At 45.9% G+C, this 17,255-nt stretch overlaps 1 protein-coding gene across 1 annotated transcript in view; it reads right to left on the reverse strand.

The window, feature by feature from the left end:
• LOC135908090 (trafficking kinesin-binding protein 2-like) overlaps positions 1-17,255 on the reverse strand; it is an 87,286-nt gene that overhangs the window by 52,432 nt on the left and 17,599 nt on the right. Inside the window, exons 6-8 of the mRNA XM_065439841.1 lie at positions 16,239-16,317; positions 15,157-15,287; positions 2,476-2,801 (exon numbers count right to left, since the gene is read on the reverse strand). Coding sequence (XP_065295913.1) covers positions 2,476-2,801; positions 15,157-15,287; positions 16,239-16,317 — 536 coding nt within the window. The remainder of the gene's footprint in view (positions 1-2,475; positions 2,802-15,156; positions 15,288-16,238; positions 16,318-17,255) is intronic.

Consider the following 17,255-nt stretch of genomic DNA (forward strand, 5'->3'; position numbering starts at 1 on the left):
GAAAATAAAAAAAGAAAAAGAAAAAATTTAAACATTTTAAAGAAACTTCCGGGTCCCACAGCGCAGCTTCAGGGTTCAAATATACTAACTGGGTTAGCACAGTCTCAAATCCTGGTTCCATAGGAGATATAAAAAAAGCACAGGCACACACCTGAGTCTCGTGCCAACATTTTGGCAACAGCAGTTGCACTTTGCGGGGCTTAAATAGGCCCTGCTATGCGAGGGTGAGTGGGTGGGAATTCGGGGAGTGCAAAGGGTGCTATGGACAGAGTTGCACCCCAGTCAAACGGGAAAACTTGGCGACACTTCGAGCAAGTGAAGTTTGCCTTTAGTGTCAAGGCTGTCAGACGGAAAGATCCAGTGACACCTGCTGGGGAGTCCACTCGCGAGCGAGTGTGTTCGACGAACTCGCTTGACTGTGCTCAAGTGTGTAGCCTCAATAGCAGTGCTTTGAGAATATATAAATAAATGCTCACAATAGAGTCGCACTAATTCTAAGACCACTTTTTCGTGATTTCAGATGCTGCGAGTGTCTTTACGACATCAGTAAAGCCAAAATAAGCTTGAAAGGCTCATTTTCTGTGGATTTCGCTCTTTTACGGTGAAGCTGTATATGGCTGGGGTTCCGTGCATTCTTCGTGTCCTTCAACAAATATGTGTGAGCAAAAGCTATCGTCGTCAACAATGGCTTGTGCCACTGCTTGCGCATTCGTCGTGTTCCACGGCTGGCTCCAACACCGCTCATCATGCCAGCATTCCCATACTGCTCCTCCCTCTACAAAGACACTGATGGCATTGGCCCACTGCCAGTCGGTGCGGTGCTTTCGGTCTCAAATTATTTACCTGAATATATCGCAAATTGAAAACACTAATCTATATAACGAGTGCAGAACACGAATGAAAGTGGATGTATAAAAATAAATATGTATGCATACCTGGTTAAAACAAAAGAGGTTACAGTTTTGGCAGAAAGGCGTAGCATTGATGGCAACAGCAAAGAGACAACTGCACGAAGTAAGGTTCGTAGTTTTATCGGTGTCACGTGCACTCGGGCAAAGATCACTCGATGACCAAGAACACTCGTTGTCGCATTGCAAGCAAACGCTTCAGATGGTGCCTCGAAATCACGCACTAACAAAATTCGCATGAAGGCACCAACCATCTTGACTCAGTCTTTGCATTTACTGAAGATTACCTCCAAGATCCAGCACATGGCCCACTTATGGACAGCCACGCACACCTGCTGCAACGGTACTGGAGAGGAGACGCATGCGCTAGGGGAAGAGGGCGGATAAGCGCACATCCCCTGCCTCCCTACCCTTTCTAGTGTGTGCTTGATCACGTTACTGCGCGCTCACCTTTTTCACCACCACCCCCCCTCCCCTTGTACTGAACTGAAGGAATCGTCAGCTCTTGTGTTTCTCTGAATGCCCTGAGCTACCACCTGCCCTGCAGCCTGCAGAAGCTGTTACACGACAAATGGCACAGCGCTATTTTCTGCATAGTGCGTCCCGGTTTGTGCCCATAGTGCATCCCAATGGCATTTTTGCCACTTAAACTTTTATGCCTAAAGACGTTCGCAAACAACTTTGTCCTCGGCAAACATTTTATATTCTTCAGCTAAATTTAGCAGCTATACAGGCTCCAAGTACATGCTTGATATGGCCAAAGACATTGTGTCGCAATTTTACTTCGATAAACCGCGAAAAATCAAACGGTTTTCAATGGAACTAAGATCGGGAAATAAAAAATTATGCGTGGCTCTGCTATCGCAAACACCTGAGACCAGTGGAGCTGGGGGAAGGCCAGTTAAGCAGTGCGAAGGGCTTCCCCCAGCTCCGCTGCTCTCTGGTGTTTGTGATAGCAGAGCCATGCATAATTTTTTTTTCCACTGCGAGAAAGAGCTGAAGCACCCACCGCTGAAGTGACCGAATGGGGTTTTGTTGGAGAGCAATGACGCCAGATCACCTGTGTCCCTGCTGCGCCACTCCTTCTCCCTTTCTAGGCTCCACGCACCCTCGCAGCGTTGCTATGCTGCGTGATGCTATTTTTATACTCGGCTTTCAGTCTCTCTCAGCTCTCTCTCTCCCCAAGCCTGGCAAAGCTGCAGACGTCAAGAGAAACCCAGCGAGGTTCTAACAGCTCCACTGTAAAATAGTTTGTTACATCACGAATTTCATTAAATGGACGTTCAACATATCGAGGTTTGACTGCAGTTACTTATTTCAATTTCCATGTTTTTACCCATTTTCGTTTCCTTACGGGTTATACTGCAGTATATGTGAAGTTTCACCATTTCACAACATACTGCCATCCTTATTTTGGACAGAACAGACTTTGGATATAACGGACCTTTTCCACTGGATTAACATGGCTCACTTACTGTAACGAGTGTTGGCTTCAAAAACCTTCGTGCTAGAAATTCCCGCCAGAAAAGCACCATACAGAAAGAGCAGAAAGAGAGAGAAAACTCACGAAAATGCGTCGGGTCCTCCAGTGCCACTACCGATGGGTGTCTGGTCCCCTTGGTCCCCCAGGCAGGCTTGCAGCTCGCAGGCCAACGACGGGGGGCCACTGGCGCTGCCGCCACTGCTGCCGCTGCACCTGCCCCAGATGGCAGCACCGCTCTGTCGGGGCTCCTCCTCCTGGGAACGGTGCCGCAGCTGTGCCTGCAGCTCGAGGAAGGCCTCCTTGAGGTCCAGGTACCGCGCGCGGGCCTCCAGGAGGTCTTCCGACTGCTGTTCCTGCAGGCCGCGGCTCAAGGCCAGCTGCGCCCGGAGCTCCTCCGCCTCTGCACGCAGCTGCAGGGATGGAGAATACACACATCGTTTATCGCCAGTAACTATTGACATGAGCTTTCACTTCCTCTAAACTCACCTGACATGCTAGTTATGAACACATAGCGCATCCAATTTCAGGGATCTTTCAGTGATGGACGTGTCTGCATAGCAAAAACAGAATGGTTGCTAACGGACTGTCTTGGCTTGAATACGTTTCTCACGAGGCACCAGATGGTGCCCTGTCTTTTAACATAACGTCCCACAAAAGTGCTTGCGTTTAATGCAAGTAAGGCTACATTCTTCTAGAACGGTCTACTATCAAAAAATGCTGCTTTGACTAATCTTAGCTAGATGGCGAGCCAATAAGCTTAAGAGCTTTGACTACTCGCACCTAGATGGCGTGGTGAAGTTTTACGCTTTGCGGCACTTCATTGTTTTACACTATGCTAATACTTTTTCGAATAGGGTCTCGCAACAGTTTAGCGAGCTGAACACACTATAATAAACACTCTATTCTTGATTGCACGAAGAAAATGTCTGGGCGCAAGCTTTTACCTTCGGTTGGGATCAAATCGAGACAAAAATTGAGTTTATGGGAGCTGAATTAGCAGACATCTAGTGCAATTCAATTTGACTTTTGAATACCCAGATTTTGAACCTTGAATTACTTGAACCATCAAATGCTAAAATTATTATTTTGAATCTAATTAATTTATTTATCAACTTATTTCAACCATTGAAAATGAACTTCGGGAAACTATCCAGCAAGTATTGCTTCCCGACATCCGCTTGTGGATGTGTTATAAATTTAACAAGTATGTTTACACTTTTATATAACATAGTTGGTAGAACCGGCCCATTACTTTGTTACATCAAAATTTTTTTATATTGAAATTCATCTTTTTATTCAAATATGTACAGTCGATAAACGATTTTTCATACTAGGAAGGGGACAGTATTTTCAGGTTATCGAGCAATCGGAAAAAACAAACTTCAATGACAAAAGAAAAAGTCATTTTGTAGAATTTGAGAGTTGGCAACCAAAAATGTGGTTTCGTGCCATGCCAACAATATCTTCACATTAGCCGTACGAAGCAAAGCCTGCGAAGCTCTTGCATTCACAGTACAGCACTATCAGAGGAACAATCTATATACAGTGGAACCTATGCAGCATCAAAGCCCATTGGACACTTCAAACAAAGTTTCATTTTAAGATGGTACATTATTGAAGCAACGGGTGGCGTGTTGTTCTCTGCCACCACGTTTGTTGTTGGTTGTAGATTTACGACCTCGCGCATGCATGTCATGTCCGAGAAATCAAGCAAGACTCAGTATGGCATCTGAAATTTCCGTAGCAGTTACACATTCTTTCTAGTATGGGTTCTATGAGTAAAGAAATCGCAGTCTGTCCCAAAAGGTCGAGCATTGATGGCAATAGCAAAGTATCAGACAACTAATGAAACTTCATAATTAACAAGCATGGCAGCAAATGTGAAGGCGGTAATGAACCAACCCTCGGACTTGGTGAAAAAACATCCTGCAGATAGCATACGCTGCTGTGAACATCGCAGCCAAATACTGCAGTCATGCATGGCCCATAGAGCTCACAAGCGAAGCGCGAAGTCATATTTTTCTCAACACTTTCTTTTCAATAGAAATCTCCTCCTCACTCTTCTCAGACTGATATATTTCGTCATATAGCAGACTACCATACACAGCCGACATCAATCAAGAAGGGTTTTTTTTATCAGTGCGCTTTATCCTACTGTTACTGCATATATTTATTGACACAATGCAATAAACAGGCAGAAGCCTTGAACTAGTCTCGAACCACACGAAACTTATGGTCAGGCCACACACACTTGCCAGTGCTCACTCGCTCCTGGCCACTCCTAGCTCCTCAAGCCTTCGCAGACTTTACAGTATTGAACTATTTGTGCAAAATGCACAATTTGGATGTGGTTACTATCCGTTGATCAAGCTGGTGCTGACAAAACTGGTCTGCACCACATAACATGGCCAGACTGGAGCACACGAGCACGAGCGCGCACTCCAGCCCTGTCGTGCGTATAGTTAGCCATTACAGTTGCATGTAGCTGGGTCTGCTGCCACAGAGTTTCATAGAAAACTCTATGGAAACTCAGCGAGTCGTTGCTGAGCTCCTGCAGCTGGCTGAGGACAACAGCATGCTCTGAATGGTATCTCTGGGCGACGTGACTCAAGCACTCAAGGCCCGAGCGCCAACATTCGACGAACAGGTCGTCTGCTTCACAAGTTGCACACCCTCGAAATGTGTCACCGTTATGGTCAAAGGTCACTGGCTTAGGAATCCTTTCAACGCGAGTCCGGAGTGCAACATCCAGCACTTAGCCGATGTGCACGCTGCTGACGTACTCACGCAAGCAAACGTGAAGATGAAGTCTGTTCAACCCTCAGAAACTGCGTAATTGTAGCAGAGAAGTGCGAAAGGGAATGTGCTGCTCATTTCGCTTGGTGCGAGAACAGCTGCACGTAGCTATGTAGTACACTGTAGCACAGCGACGGGATGAGACACCATGAACTAAACTGTAACTTGAGGAATAGCTTTGCGGGCACCGTCTCGCTTTACCGTAGCCTTTGTAGTGCAAATCATTGAAGGATCGAGAGCACCGTCAAGGATATCTCAGGCAACGTTTCAGTGCCAATAACTCCCCTTCTGCTGAGCTCATTGAAGTACTTCTTGCAACAATGTATTTCTGAAATAGTCTGCTTTTCTGGAGTGCCGCCTCCCGGCGCTAGCAAAGGAAGAAAAGGAGAGGGGAGCTCGTTCACAATAATGCAATCAAGTGCGCGCGTGTGGGGTGGGGGGTTAGTTGGCGCTTTGCAATTTCTGGTGTGCGTCCGTCTCGGCAGTGGCTGCACATGGCTTTAAGCACAAGCGCGGCTGAACGCGCACACAACCATGTACTCTGCTTGCGAGGTAATCTGCCGCACTTGCGAAGAGTAGGCGTGCCAAGATGGGGTGGTATCATGTTAGCTATCTTACTGTACGTTTAGTATTGGACGTTGTGTAATCTCGAGTTTCGGTCACTCATTGGAGCGAGAAGCACACGAAGCATTCTCTCCCCACTGCCAGCACTTTTCATGATGATGATAGCTTTCCGTATATGAATTTTTTTTTGTCTTATAGATGTTAAGACACTGCTTTATCTGGATTGGACCAATAATCTGGTCATGCGAGTAAAATGTTGCAAATAGTTGCCACATGAACTCATATAAGGGCCGCACCTTTTTTCTTTTATTTTGATGAGGTGCGGCCCTTACAAAGGACTGGGCCATTTGGTCGTATTTTTCCAGTGCGAAATCCACCATAATTCGCCATAACACTCCTTGAGCTGATGTCAAATGAGTCAAAGGAGGTGGCTGCAAAAACTATCAGCACAAACAAAAAATTGCACCAGTGACTTGTGCGCTGCGACAAAGGGACATGGAGAAGTCAGTCGTGGGCATGCAACGCCACGTTCCGGACATCAGAGGTCCAAGCACAGCTATCGTCATTTAGTTTCGGTACATGAAAGTATGCTGCCCACAAATATTCATTGATGCATGTGAGTGGCGTCAGCATACCAAACGCTAATGCTTCTCAGTTTGAACATATTTTAGTCAAATTTTGGACTGCCAAGTGGAGGGTGTGGCCCTTACATGGGTGAAGGCCTCACAAATGTTTCTGCAGTATTTGGGCATTCAAATGAAAGTGGTGCTCGACCGTCAGTCAACGTGCAATCCCAGCCAATAGAGGCAGTGCAAGAGAGGCGGAAACACTGAGAAAAAACATGACCTAAAGTGACACAGTGCTACATTGTTCAAAATATTGAACAGCCCCACATGCAGGAAGAATAAATGCAACACATGATTTTCAAGAGCGAATTGCCACTGCTTGATATAGATATGAAATATTAGCAGCCAGCAGAAGGCAGCCCCGAGTCACATTTGTCACAGCCACAAATACAGTCACTGACTGATTTTCCGGACCTCGCGGGGACAGAAAAATAGTCTGAAAAATCGAACAGTCCGAAAAATTCAGTCAGGCAAAAAAATAACATTTATTAGGCTTCATCATCATCATCATCACCAGCCTAGTTACGCCCACTGCAGGGCAAAGGCCTCTCCCATACTTCTCCAACTACCCCGGTCATGTACTAATTGTAGCCATGTTGTCCCTGCAAACGTCTTAATGTCATCCGCCCACCTAACTTTCTGTCGCCCCCTGCTACACTTCCCTTCCCTTGGAATCCAGTCCGTAACCCTGAGTGACCATCGGTTATCTTCCCTCCTCATTACATGTCCGGCCCATGCCCATTTCTTTTTCTTGATTTCAACTAAGATGTCATTAATTCGCGTTTGTTCCCTCACCCAATCTGCTCTTTTCTTATCCCTTAACGTTACACCCATCATTCTTCTTTCCATAGCTCGTTGCGTTGTCCTCAATTTCAGCAGAACCCTTTTCGTAAGCCTCCAGGTTTCTGCCCCATATGTGAGTACTGGTAACACACAGCTGTTATACACTTTCCTTTTGAGGGATAGTGGCAACCTGCAGTTCATGATTTGAGAATGCCTGCCAAAACGCACCCCAGCCCATTCTTATTCTTCTGGTTATTTCAGTCTCATGATCCGGATCCGTGGTCACTACCTGCCCTAAGTATATGTATTCCCTTACCCCTTCCAGTGCTTCGCTACCTATTGTAAACTGCTGTTCTCTTCCGAGACTGTTAAACATTACTTTAGTTTTCTGCAGATTAATTTTTAGACCCACCCTTCTGCTTTGTCTCTACAGGTCAGTGAGCATGCATTGCAATTGGTCTCCTGACAAGCAAGGCAATATCATCAGCGAATCGCAAGTTGCTAAGGTATTCTCCATCAACTTTTATCCCCAATTCTTCCCACCCCAGGCCTCTGAATACCTCCTGTAAACATGCTGTGAATAGCATTGGAGAGATCGTATCTCCCTGTCTGACGCCTTTCTTTATAGGGATTTTGTTGCTTTCTTTGTGGAGGACTACGGTGGCTGTGGAGCTGCTATAGATATCTTCCAGTATATTTACATATGGCTCATCTACACCCCGATTCTGTAATGCCTCCATGACTGCTGAGGTTTCGACTGAATCAAACGCTTTCTCGTAATCAACGAAAGCTATATATAAGGGTTGGTTATATTCTGCACATTTCTCTATCACTTGATTGATAGTGTGAATATGGTCTATTGTTGAGTAGCCTTTACGGAATTCTGCCGGGTCCTTTGGTTGACAGAAGTCTAAGGTGTTCCCGATTCTATTTGCGATTACCTTAGTAAATACTTTGTAGGCAACGGACAGTAAGCTGATCGGTCTATAATTTTTCAAGTCTTGGCGTCCCCTTTCTTATGGATTAGGATTATGTGAGCGTTCTTCCAACATTCCGGTACGCTCGAGGTTATGAGGGATTGCGTATACAGGGTGGCCAGTTTCTCTAGAACAATCTGACCACCATCCTTCAACAAATCTGCTGTTACCTGATCCTCCCCAGCTGCCTTTCCCCTTTGCATAGCTCCTAAGGCTTTCTTTACTTCTTCTGGAGTTACCTGTGGGATTTCGAATTCCTCTAGGCTAGTCTCTCTTCCACTATCGTCGTGGGTGCCACTGGTACTGTATAAATCTCTATAGAACTCCTCAGCCACTTGGACTATCTCAGACATATTAGTAACGATATTGCCGGCTTTGTCTCTTAACGCACACATCTGATTCTTGCCTATTCCTAGTTTCTTCTTCACTGTTTTTAGGCTTCCTACGTTCCTGAGAGCCTGTTCAATTATATCCATATTATACAGTTGAATCCCGCCACAACGAATACCGCCACAACGAAATTTCCGCGACAACGAATAATTTTTTATTCCCCGCGAGTATCCTATAAGAATTAATGGCCTAAATTTCTCTGCACAATGAACCATTTTTGCAGAGCGTTTCCGCTTGAACGAAATTTTCGCGTTCAAAATCGAAACCGAAACTAGTTTTATTGGCGAGAAGTCCAAGTCAAATCCAAAGCCACATTAAGCATGAAATCACGTGATTGCAGTTCCGCCATTTTGGCTTTGTGTCGTGGTCGCGTTGTTCACTCGCTGCCTTTCTCTTCGACAACGACGAGTTTTCATCCGCAGGACACGATGGCAACGCAAGTGAAAAAACGCAAAACTCTTTCCCTTGAGCAAAAAGCTCAAATAATCGCCCAAGCAGAAAGCGGAAGGAAGAAAGCGGCAATTGCTGAAGACTTCGGAATTCCTGCAAGTTCGCTGTCAACGATTCTAGGCAATAAGGACAGCGTGAGAATGGCACTTGCTTCAGGCACATCCTCGAAGCACAAAAAGGTGACGCGGCCCCTCCATGAAGAGTGACGAAGAGGCGTCACCGGCTCCGGGGATCGCGGCCGCCTGGAAAACGCTGGGAGAAATAGGAACCGTGCCGCCTAATCTCGAGCTCGACGAATACATCGGCGCTGACGCTTGTGTTGTTGTTCACGAAGATGTGAGTGATGAGCAGATCATAAAAGCTGCCCGGAATGATAAGGACTCTTCCGATGAAGAAGACGACGACGTACAGGAAGCGCCGGCTGCGGCAACCGCCGTACAGGTGATGGACGCTTTTGATGTCATCAGGAATTTCGTTGCTGTCCGAGACGACGATGTTGCAATGGGTTTGCTGACCGAGTGCGAAAATCGCGTGACGGCGTTGCTCGCCGTGAAGCGTAAGCAAACCAAGCTTACAGATTTTTGGCATTAAACGCCTTTGCTGCTGCTTGGGCAATTCTTTCTGCGTTTCACGTCAAATTTTTGCGATAACGAAGTTCCGCGAGAACGAATTTTTTTTCGTGCACCGTGAATTTCGTTATAGCGGGATTCAACTGTAGTTCCTGATGTCCACTGTCTTACGCTTGTTGATTAACTTAGAAAGTTCTGCCAGTTATATTCTAGCTGTAGGGTTAGAGGCTTTCATACATTGGCGTTTCTTGATCAGATCTTTCGTCTCCTGCGATAGTTTACTGGTATCCTGCCTAACGGAGTTATCACCGACTTCCATTGCACACTCCTTATTGATGTCCACAAGATTGTCGTTCATTGCTTCAACACTAAGGTCCTCTTCCTGAGTTAAAGCCGAATACCTGTTCTGTAGCTTGATTTGGAATTGCTCTATTTTCCCTCTTACCGCTAACTCATTGATCGGCTTCTTGTGTACCAGTTTCTTCCGTTCCCTCCTCAAGTCTAGGCTAACTTGAGTTATTACCATCCTATGGTCACTGCAGCGTACCGTAAAAACCAGAATATAAGTCGAACTTTTTTTCAAAAAACCATCGCAAAAAGTCGACCCTCGACTTATATACCGGACATTGGCGGAAAAACTACGGAAGTCCTGCAACAATGGGCGGATGAAGTAAACAGCCGCCATCGCCATCAGCAGCAGCGCGGCATCTATGGCGGCGTGGCGACGTTGTGGCACAGCACACAGGCATTTTGCATTTCTATTGTCGCAAAGTTATATTAATTAAAGGCTGCATTTTCATTTTGTTTCAAAATAAGCGGAAGCCGACGTCAATTCACCGTCGCCTTCAAGAAAAAGGCGATTGAGTACACGGAAGCCCACGGCAACCTGGCGGCACAGCGCGAACTTGAAGTATCCGAAAAGAGCATTCGGTAGTGGCGGAGGCAAAAGCAACGTAAATAAAACGTCATTTCGTGCCGGATCGCAGCGGACTGCAGAACTGGAAGGCAAGGTTGCGGAGTCCATCCGAGAGCTGCGTGTAGGACCGCTGCCTGTGACTGCCGAATGCATCCGTTTGAAAGCGGTAGAGATCGCACGCGCCTATGGACTGGGCAGCGAGAAGCACTCGTCATCCGACTCTGATCAAAGGCGTTGCTCTGATTCGGAGTAGCGCTTGCGCACTTCGTGCCCTTCTGTGTACTTACACCCTGCCAATTTTTAACAGTATCGCACTACCATCGACCCGCGTGTTTGTCAGCACCTTGTCATCACGGCACGGAGCGGCGAAATAGCGAAAGTAAGGGCATGTGTACACATGCGCGTATCTCGTTTGTTTCGCTGCTCAGCGCCGTTAATAAGGTGCTGACAAGCACGCGGGTCGATGGTTGCGCGATACCGCTAAAAACTTGGCCAGGTGCACATGCGAGCAGCATTTAAATAAGTACTGTCACCATTGTGCAACCCCCTGAGTCGCCTTTGTTTCACGGTAAGGGTGTCATGTCTTTCGGTACTTTTGCCATTGAAATTTTTTTTTTTTCATTTTGAGAATTCGTTAGTTGGGGGATCGACCTATATTCCGGTCCGACCTATAGTCCGGTTTTTACGGTACCTTGCCGAGCACGTCTACATCTTGTATGATGCCAGGGTTTGTGCAGAGTATGAAGTCGATTTCATTTCTAGTCTCACCATTCGGGCTCCTCCACGTCCACTTTCGACTAACCCGCTTGCGGAAAAAGGTATTCATTATCCGCATACTATTCTGTTCTGCAAACTCTACTAATAACTCTCCTCTGCTATTCCTAGGGCCTATGCCATATTCCCCCACTGACTTGTCTCCAGCCTGCTTCTTGCCTACCTTGGAATTAAATCACCCATCAGTATAGTGTATTTTGTTTTGACTTTACCCATCGCCGATTCCACGTCTTCATAAAAGCTTTTGACTTCCTGGTCATCATGACTGCATGTAGGGGCATAGACTTGTACCACCTTCAATTTGTACCTCTTATTAAGTTTCACAACAAGACCTGCCACCCTCTCATTAATGCTATAGAATTCCTGTATGTTACCAGCTATTTCCTTATTAACCAGGAATCCGACTCCTAGTTCTCGTCTCTCCGCTAAGATGATTTTGGCTTCTAGCGCGAAGTGAAACACGGACACAGAAAGGAGCAGACAGGACGAGCGCTAACTCTCAACTAAATTTTTATTGAAACGAAATAATTCGTTTCGATAAATAAATTCGTTTCGAAAATAATTCGTTTCAATAAAAATTTAGTTGAGAGTTAGCGCTCGTCCTGTCTGCTCCTTTCTGTGTCCGTGTTTCACTTCGCGCTAGAAGCCAAAATCATGTTACCATACCAACTCGCCCAACTGTCTATCCTTTTGCTCTCTGCTAAGCCCCGGTAGCACAGTACATGCCCGCTTTTTAGCACTGTATATGCTTCTTTTGTCCTCCTAACCTCACTGAGCCCTATTATATGCCATTTACTACCCTCCAATTCCTCCAATAACACTGCTAGACTCGCCTCACTAGATAACGTTCTAACATTAAACGTTGCCAGGTTCAGATTCCAATGGCGGCCTGTCCGGAGCCAGGTATTCTTAGCACCCTCTGCAGCGTCACAAATCTGACCGCCGCCGTGGTCAGTTGCTTCGCGGCTGCTGGGGACTGAGGGCCGGGGTTTGAGTGTTGTATTCATATAGCAGGTTGTGGCCAAGTACTGCACCAGGGTGGCCAATCCTGCTCTGGTGAGAGAGTGCGTTACCGGTTCTGGTCACCAGGATCAGGCCGCACTCCAGGCCTGTTTGTGCAATTTTCTCAACACACGTTTTTTTTTTATTATTTTACGGTGGAGAATTGTGCGGCACCGGGATTTGAATCACGGTCCTCTTGCATGGGAGACGGATACTCTACCGTCCCCGCAGGAGTTAAATTAAAAAATTAAATTATGGGGTTTTACGTGACAGAACCACTTTCTGATTATGAGGCACGCCGTAGTGGAGGACTCCGAAAATTTCGACCACCTGGGGTTCTTTAACGTGCACCTAATCCTAAGTACACGGGTGTTTTCGCATTTCGCCCCCATCGAAATGCGGCCGCCGTGGCCGGGATCCAATCCCGCAACCTCATGCTCAGCAGTCTAACACCATAACCACTGAGCAACCACGGCGAGTCCCGCAGGAGTTGTATGCCTCATTTAACCTACAGTGGTGCCCTATTTGATCAGTCAAGGTGGACCAATCTGAGCTCGGTTATACCGCACGGATGGCACTCGGCTAGAGAACCTGGTATTTATGACCTGCACATGTGTGGCCATACATAATTGAGGGTATATATAATTTTTTTTAGGAGGGTTTCCGTAAAGTGATAAAATGAAGGAAAAGACAATAAAAGGAAAGAAAAAAAAGGGGGGAAAAGAAAAAAAGAAAAAAAAAGGAACATAACATGTGATTTGAACTCATGACCCTTGAATGTTGCCCGGAAAGATAGCTCAGTCGGTTGGTTCGTCAGGCCACAGGTTACTTTCAAGCGCCATAGCTCCTGCTCCGAGCCTCATACTTACGTGGAAAGGGACTGATGTTGTCCGCGATGTTGTCCGAGTGGTGGGAAGGCATAATTTCTTGGAAAAATGGCCGCCCGAGGAGAAGAGTGAACTCGAGCGGCTGTAGAGACTAGGAAAACTGCCTTAAAATATTTAGACTCGCGGGAAAGCTTCGTTAACAAACTATAACACGGCAATCAGCACTCGAATACGACGAGGGAAATTATTGAGACGTGGAAAATTCCCTTGAAATAAATATGGTTTGCGAGACAAATGCTTGTAAGTATTGAACCTCTTAAAAGATGAAGGGGAATATGCGCTCACCGAGAGGGCATCGTCTGCACGAGACCACCACCAGGCACCTTACTGAGATGTGGAGGGCTCCGCGGCCGGAACGAAGCCTCCCTTCTCCGCCGGCCAAGAGGGGAAAAGGCGCTTTCCGATCGCTCAAGGTTGTGCGGACATAGTATAACTCTAACGTCTAGGAAAAGCTTAAACAGGTGCGAGGGCGGCACGCATAGCGTGGGAAGCTAGCCGCCAGAATAGCTATCTCAAGGACTGCTGCTGACGAGGGCGAAATACCTTCGTGTAATTATAATAACCCTAATAGGACTACTGTCAAAGAAAAAAAAAGAAAGAAGAAAAAGGAAACGGCCCAGAAGGCTATTATTAGGCTTAGAGTGGCTTAAAAAGATCTCTAATAATGCCCTGCCTTGTACAGCGCTTCAAGGTGATAATGATAAGATGTGCTTGAATTTGCGCAACAGTGACATCTCCATGGCCTCAAGATACAGTCGCCAACAGCGTCACGAAGATCGCCATGGACATCGAAGAAACGAGCCACGTTTCTTCGCGCCACTTGGTTCTCGCAAAGGTACAGGAGGCAGTGCCAAGCACACAAATGCCAGCCAAGGAAGAGCAGGCATGTCCTCCGAGACCGGGGGATAGCGCGTGCACCCCCCAATCTTGGAGACTATATAGCGGGCCACTGGAAGCCAAGCCCGGCCAAGCCAACAGAATATCCAATATGGTGGCCTCCAAGATTGGGTTGCGTGGTTCGCATGGAGGGTGGAAAGAAGATAAAAGGGAGCATACCACAATGCGATTGAAGCCAAACCTGGTGGCCGAACACATGATCACACATCAAAGTGTGCGGTCAGTTTTATTGTTCCCGCTCTGCAGGCGGAGCCACGGTAGGGCAGCTCAACAAGCGCATACCGAATAAAAACTATTGAAATAGCTACCTAGAACCAAACGTCTTATCAAATCTCGATTCCTGCTCCGTGATCTTGACGCAAGAGGTCATGTGTTGGGCCACCACTGTGGCTTCACAGAGCGTTCGCTTGCCTAGGCTGGCTGCATGACGTAATGCTCCCTCCTATATTTTTCCTTCCCCCACGGTGGCTCATAACAAGCGATTTAGCCCAGAAAATCGTACTTTAGGACCTAAACTCGATCGAAAAATTGCCCGGGCAAATTTATTCGTTTTGTGGGAACCCTGACAATAGATGTACTAAGTCCGGAATATCCACCAAGCCCAAATTTTCGGAGTTCAAAAAATCCGTCGGCGACTGTACCCCTTTTCCAACCGTGGTTGAAATACACCAGGAATTAATGCAGGTTCATTAGGCAGCCCTTTTCTTTACAAAAGAGATGATGACTGACTTCTCTGCAAGGTTTCACATCACAGTGGCAAGCCAAAAAGAAAGTGTATGAAGCTGTTTTGTTATAAGTGCACACCACCGAAGAACAAACGGATATCTTGTCAACAAAGAAAATGTGTTCCTGTGCATGCTGCAAACTGTTTTTCGTGCTGTGTTCACTATAACAAATAAAGAAACAAAGAAACAGTTGGATGTCTGTGCTGCCTATATCTCTCCTATGTTTGCCTCTCATTTAGGCACTGTTATTCGATGATCACGAATAATGAACTAGGCTGAAGTTTTGCTCTAGCGAGATTTCTTCCTCCCCAGGACTGCAATCTTCACTGCACTCACGAATGCTTTTCACCTGAGGGCCTTTCACCTAGTGTGAAAAAAGTGGCCACAAGCACAACTGGCTCACACTCACCGACTGGGCATATCGCTGCATGTCGTTGAGCTGTGCATTGAGTGTCAGGATCTCCTGCTGCTGCCTCAGGTTCACCTCCGTCCGCCGACACAGCTCCTCCTGGAGGTGACTTGACTCTTTCGTCACATCCGCTATGAAAAGAAAGAACACTGATCAGGAACAGCGCGCTTGTTGTACAACACCCAAGCCAATCAAAGCACCAAAACAGAACAAAGGCTTTAGGGCCTTTCTTTCAAGGTTGATGCACTGAATGGAAAGACTTCACGTCTATGAGAATCTTTGTTTGGGCACTAGTTTGTCTGGCACTATCACCATTATCCTCTGCGTATGTTTTGTGTCCGTTGCAAAATGAAGTCCTGTTCAATGGCTCTTCAGTTATCTTTGTGATGCACTGCATAACTCTTTCACATGCCTAAAAATTTCCTAATCTAGATGCATCTAATCTTCTGCCTCCATTCCATTTTTGTTTACCTTGGCACCCGTCTGCGATTGTGATAGATTACTGGTTACCTGCCCTACGCATCACATGACTTCCCATTTATTTCGCCTGTTGCCAACTAGAATATCGGCTATCCCCGTTGGCTCTAATGATCCACGCAGCCCTTTTTCTGTCTCTTAACGTTATGCCTAACATTTCTTGTTCCACTGCTCCTTGCAGCGTCCTTGACTTGTTCTCAAGCTTCTTTGTTAACCTCCAAGTTTCTGCCTCATATGTTAGCACCGGTAGAATGCAATGACTGTACTTTTTTTCAGGATAGCAGTAAGCTGCCAGTCACGACTTGAATGTGCCTGCCACGTGCACTCCAACCAATTTTCCTTTGTTCAGAAATTTTTCGTGGTGACATCCAGGTCCCCTGTAACTACCCGGCCTAGGTAAGTGTATTCTTGCACTTCAAGGTCCGTCAGAAAACATTAGGATGTACAAAGACAGAAGTGTGCAACTCTGAATTTGACATAAGTCAATCAGTCCACACCTTGCAAACTCCTTCCAACAATCAGACCCAGAAAAAAAAAAAAGGGGGGGAGGGAGCCATCGCTGGATTGTTCAGTTGCAGCTATGTCAGGGAGGGGGTGCCACTTACACAGCTGCCTCACGCAGTCTCGAATAAGCTGCATCTCCTTCTTCTCCTCTTCTTCAAGGTGGCTCAGCTGGCTCTGGGACTGCGAGAAAAAAAACACACAAGAACTTTTTATACAAGCTGCACTTGTGTGCACCTTCTTCTGTGTGTTTATACAAGCACACAAGAGATTCCCCATTAAAAAAAATTTCAAAAAAAAAATCAACCAGCCACACTATAGGCTGTGCACTTCAGATTTGGTGCCTGTCTGAGCTGGCTGCTGCTCTACCCTGAGATGATGACTGCACTCAAGATGACAAAAATGATAGAAGTAATGATCAATAAAAATTAGGGGTGGGCAAATATCAAAACTTTTGAATACTTCGTTTTGAATATAGAATCTAACATTGAACAATGATATGCATATGCATTTATTAGCAAGTTTGGTTACTTTAACATGTTGGAACACTGCAATTACATTGTCGATGGTAAAAAATTAGGCTAGTAAGCTGTAATACAAAGATATTGTGTAGTTGGCTCATGTTAACTTGGAAAAATTAGTCATTTTTACTAGCTGTCAGATTCTTGTCAACCTGTGCCTTATTACACAACATGAAATGCCCGTAAACTCAGTGGCATTGACCCTGTGCCAGCCATCACTCATCACATTTGCTGTAAAAAAATAAGCTCAAATTCGGGGGTGGCACTGCAAAAGAGCCACCCCCAAATTGCCGTCTCCAAACCCGTGTCCCATGCAAGTAAAAAGCTGGCTTTCCTGCAAAACTCAATAGTCAGTGGCTAAACATTTCCTATAGGTGAAATTTCACAAGTAGAACGAAAATATCACAAAATTCAGCAGAAAATGAGACACATATTTTTAGATTAGATAGAAACAAATGCTAAGAACCAGGTTTGCTTACGCACAGCCAGCAATATATTCAATTCATTTCGAATATTTGTACCCTACCGAATATTTGAAAACTTTCCTGTACCCAGTTTCTCAATCAGATACAAATATTAAAAATATAACATTCAATAACA

This window comes from Dermacentor albipictus, chromosome 5 (assembly GCF_038994185.2).
Source record: "Dermacentor albipictus isolate Rhodes 1998 colony chromosome 5, USDA_Dalb.pri_finalv2, whole genome shotgun sequence".
NCBI lineage: Eukaryota > Metazoa > Arthropoda > Arachnida > Ixodida > Ixodidae > Dermacentor > Dermacentor albipictus.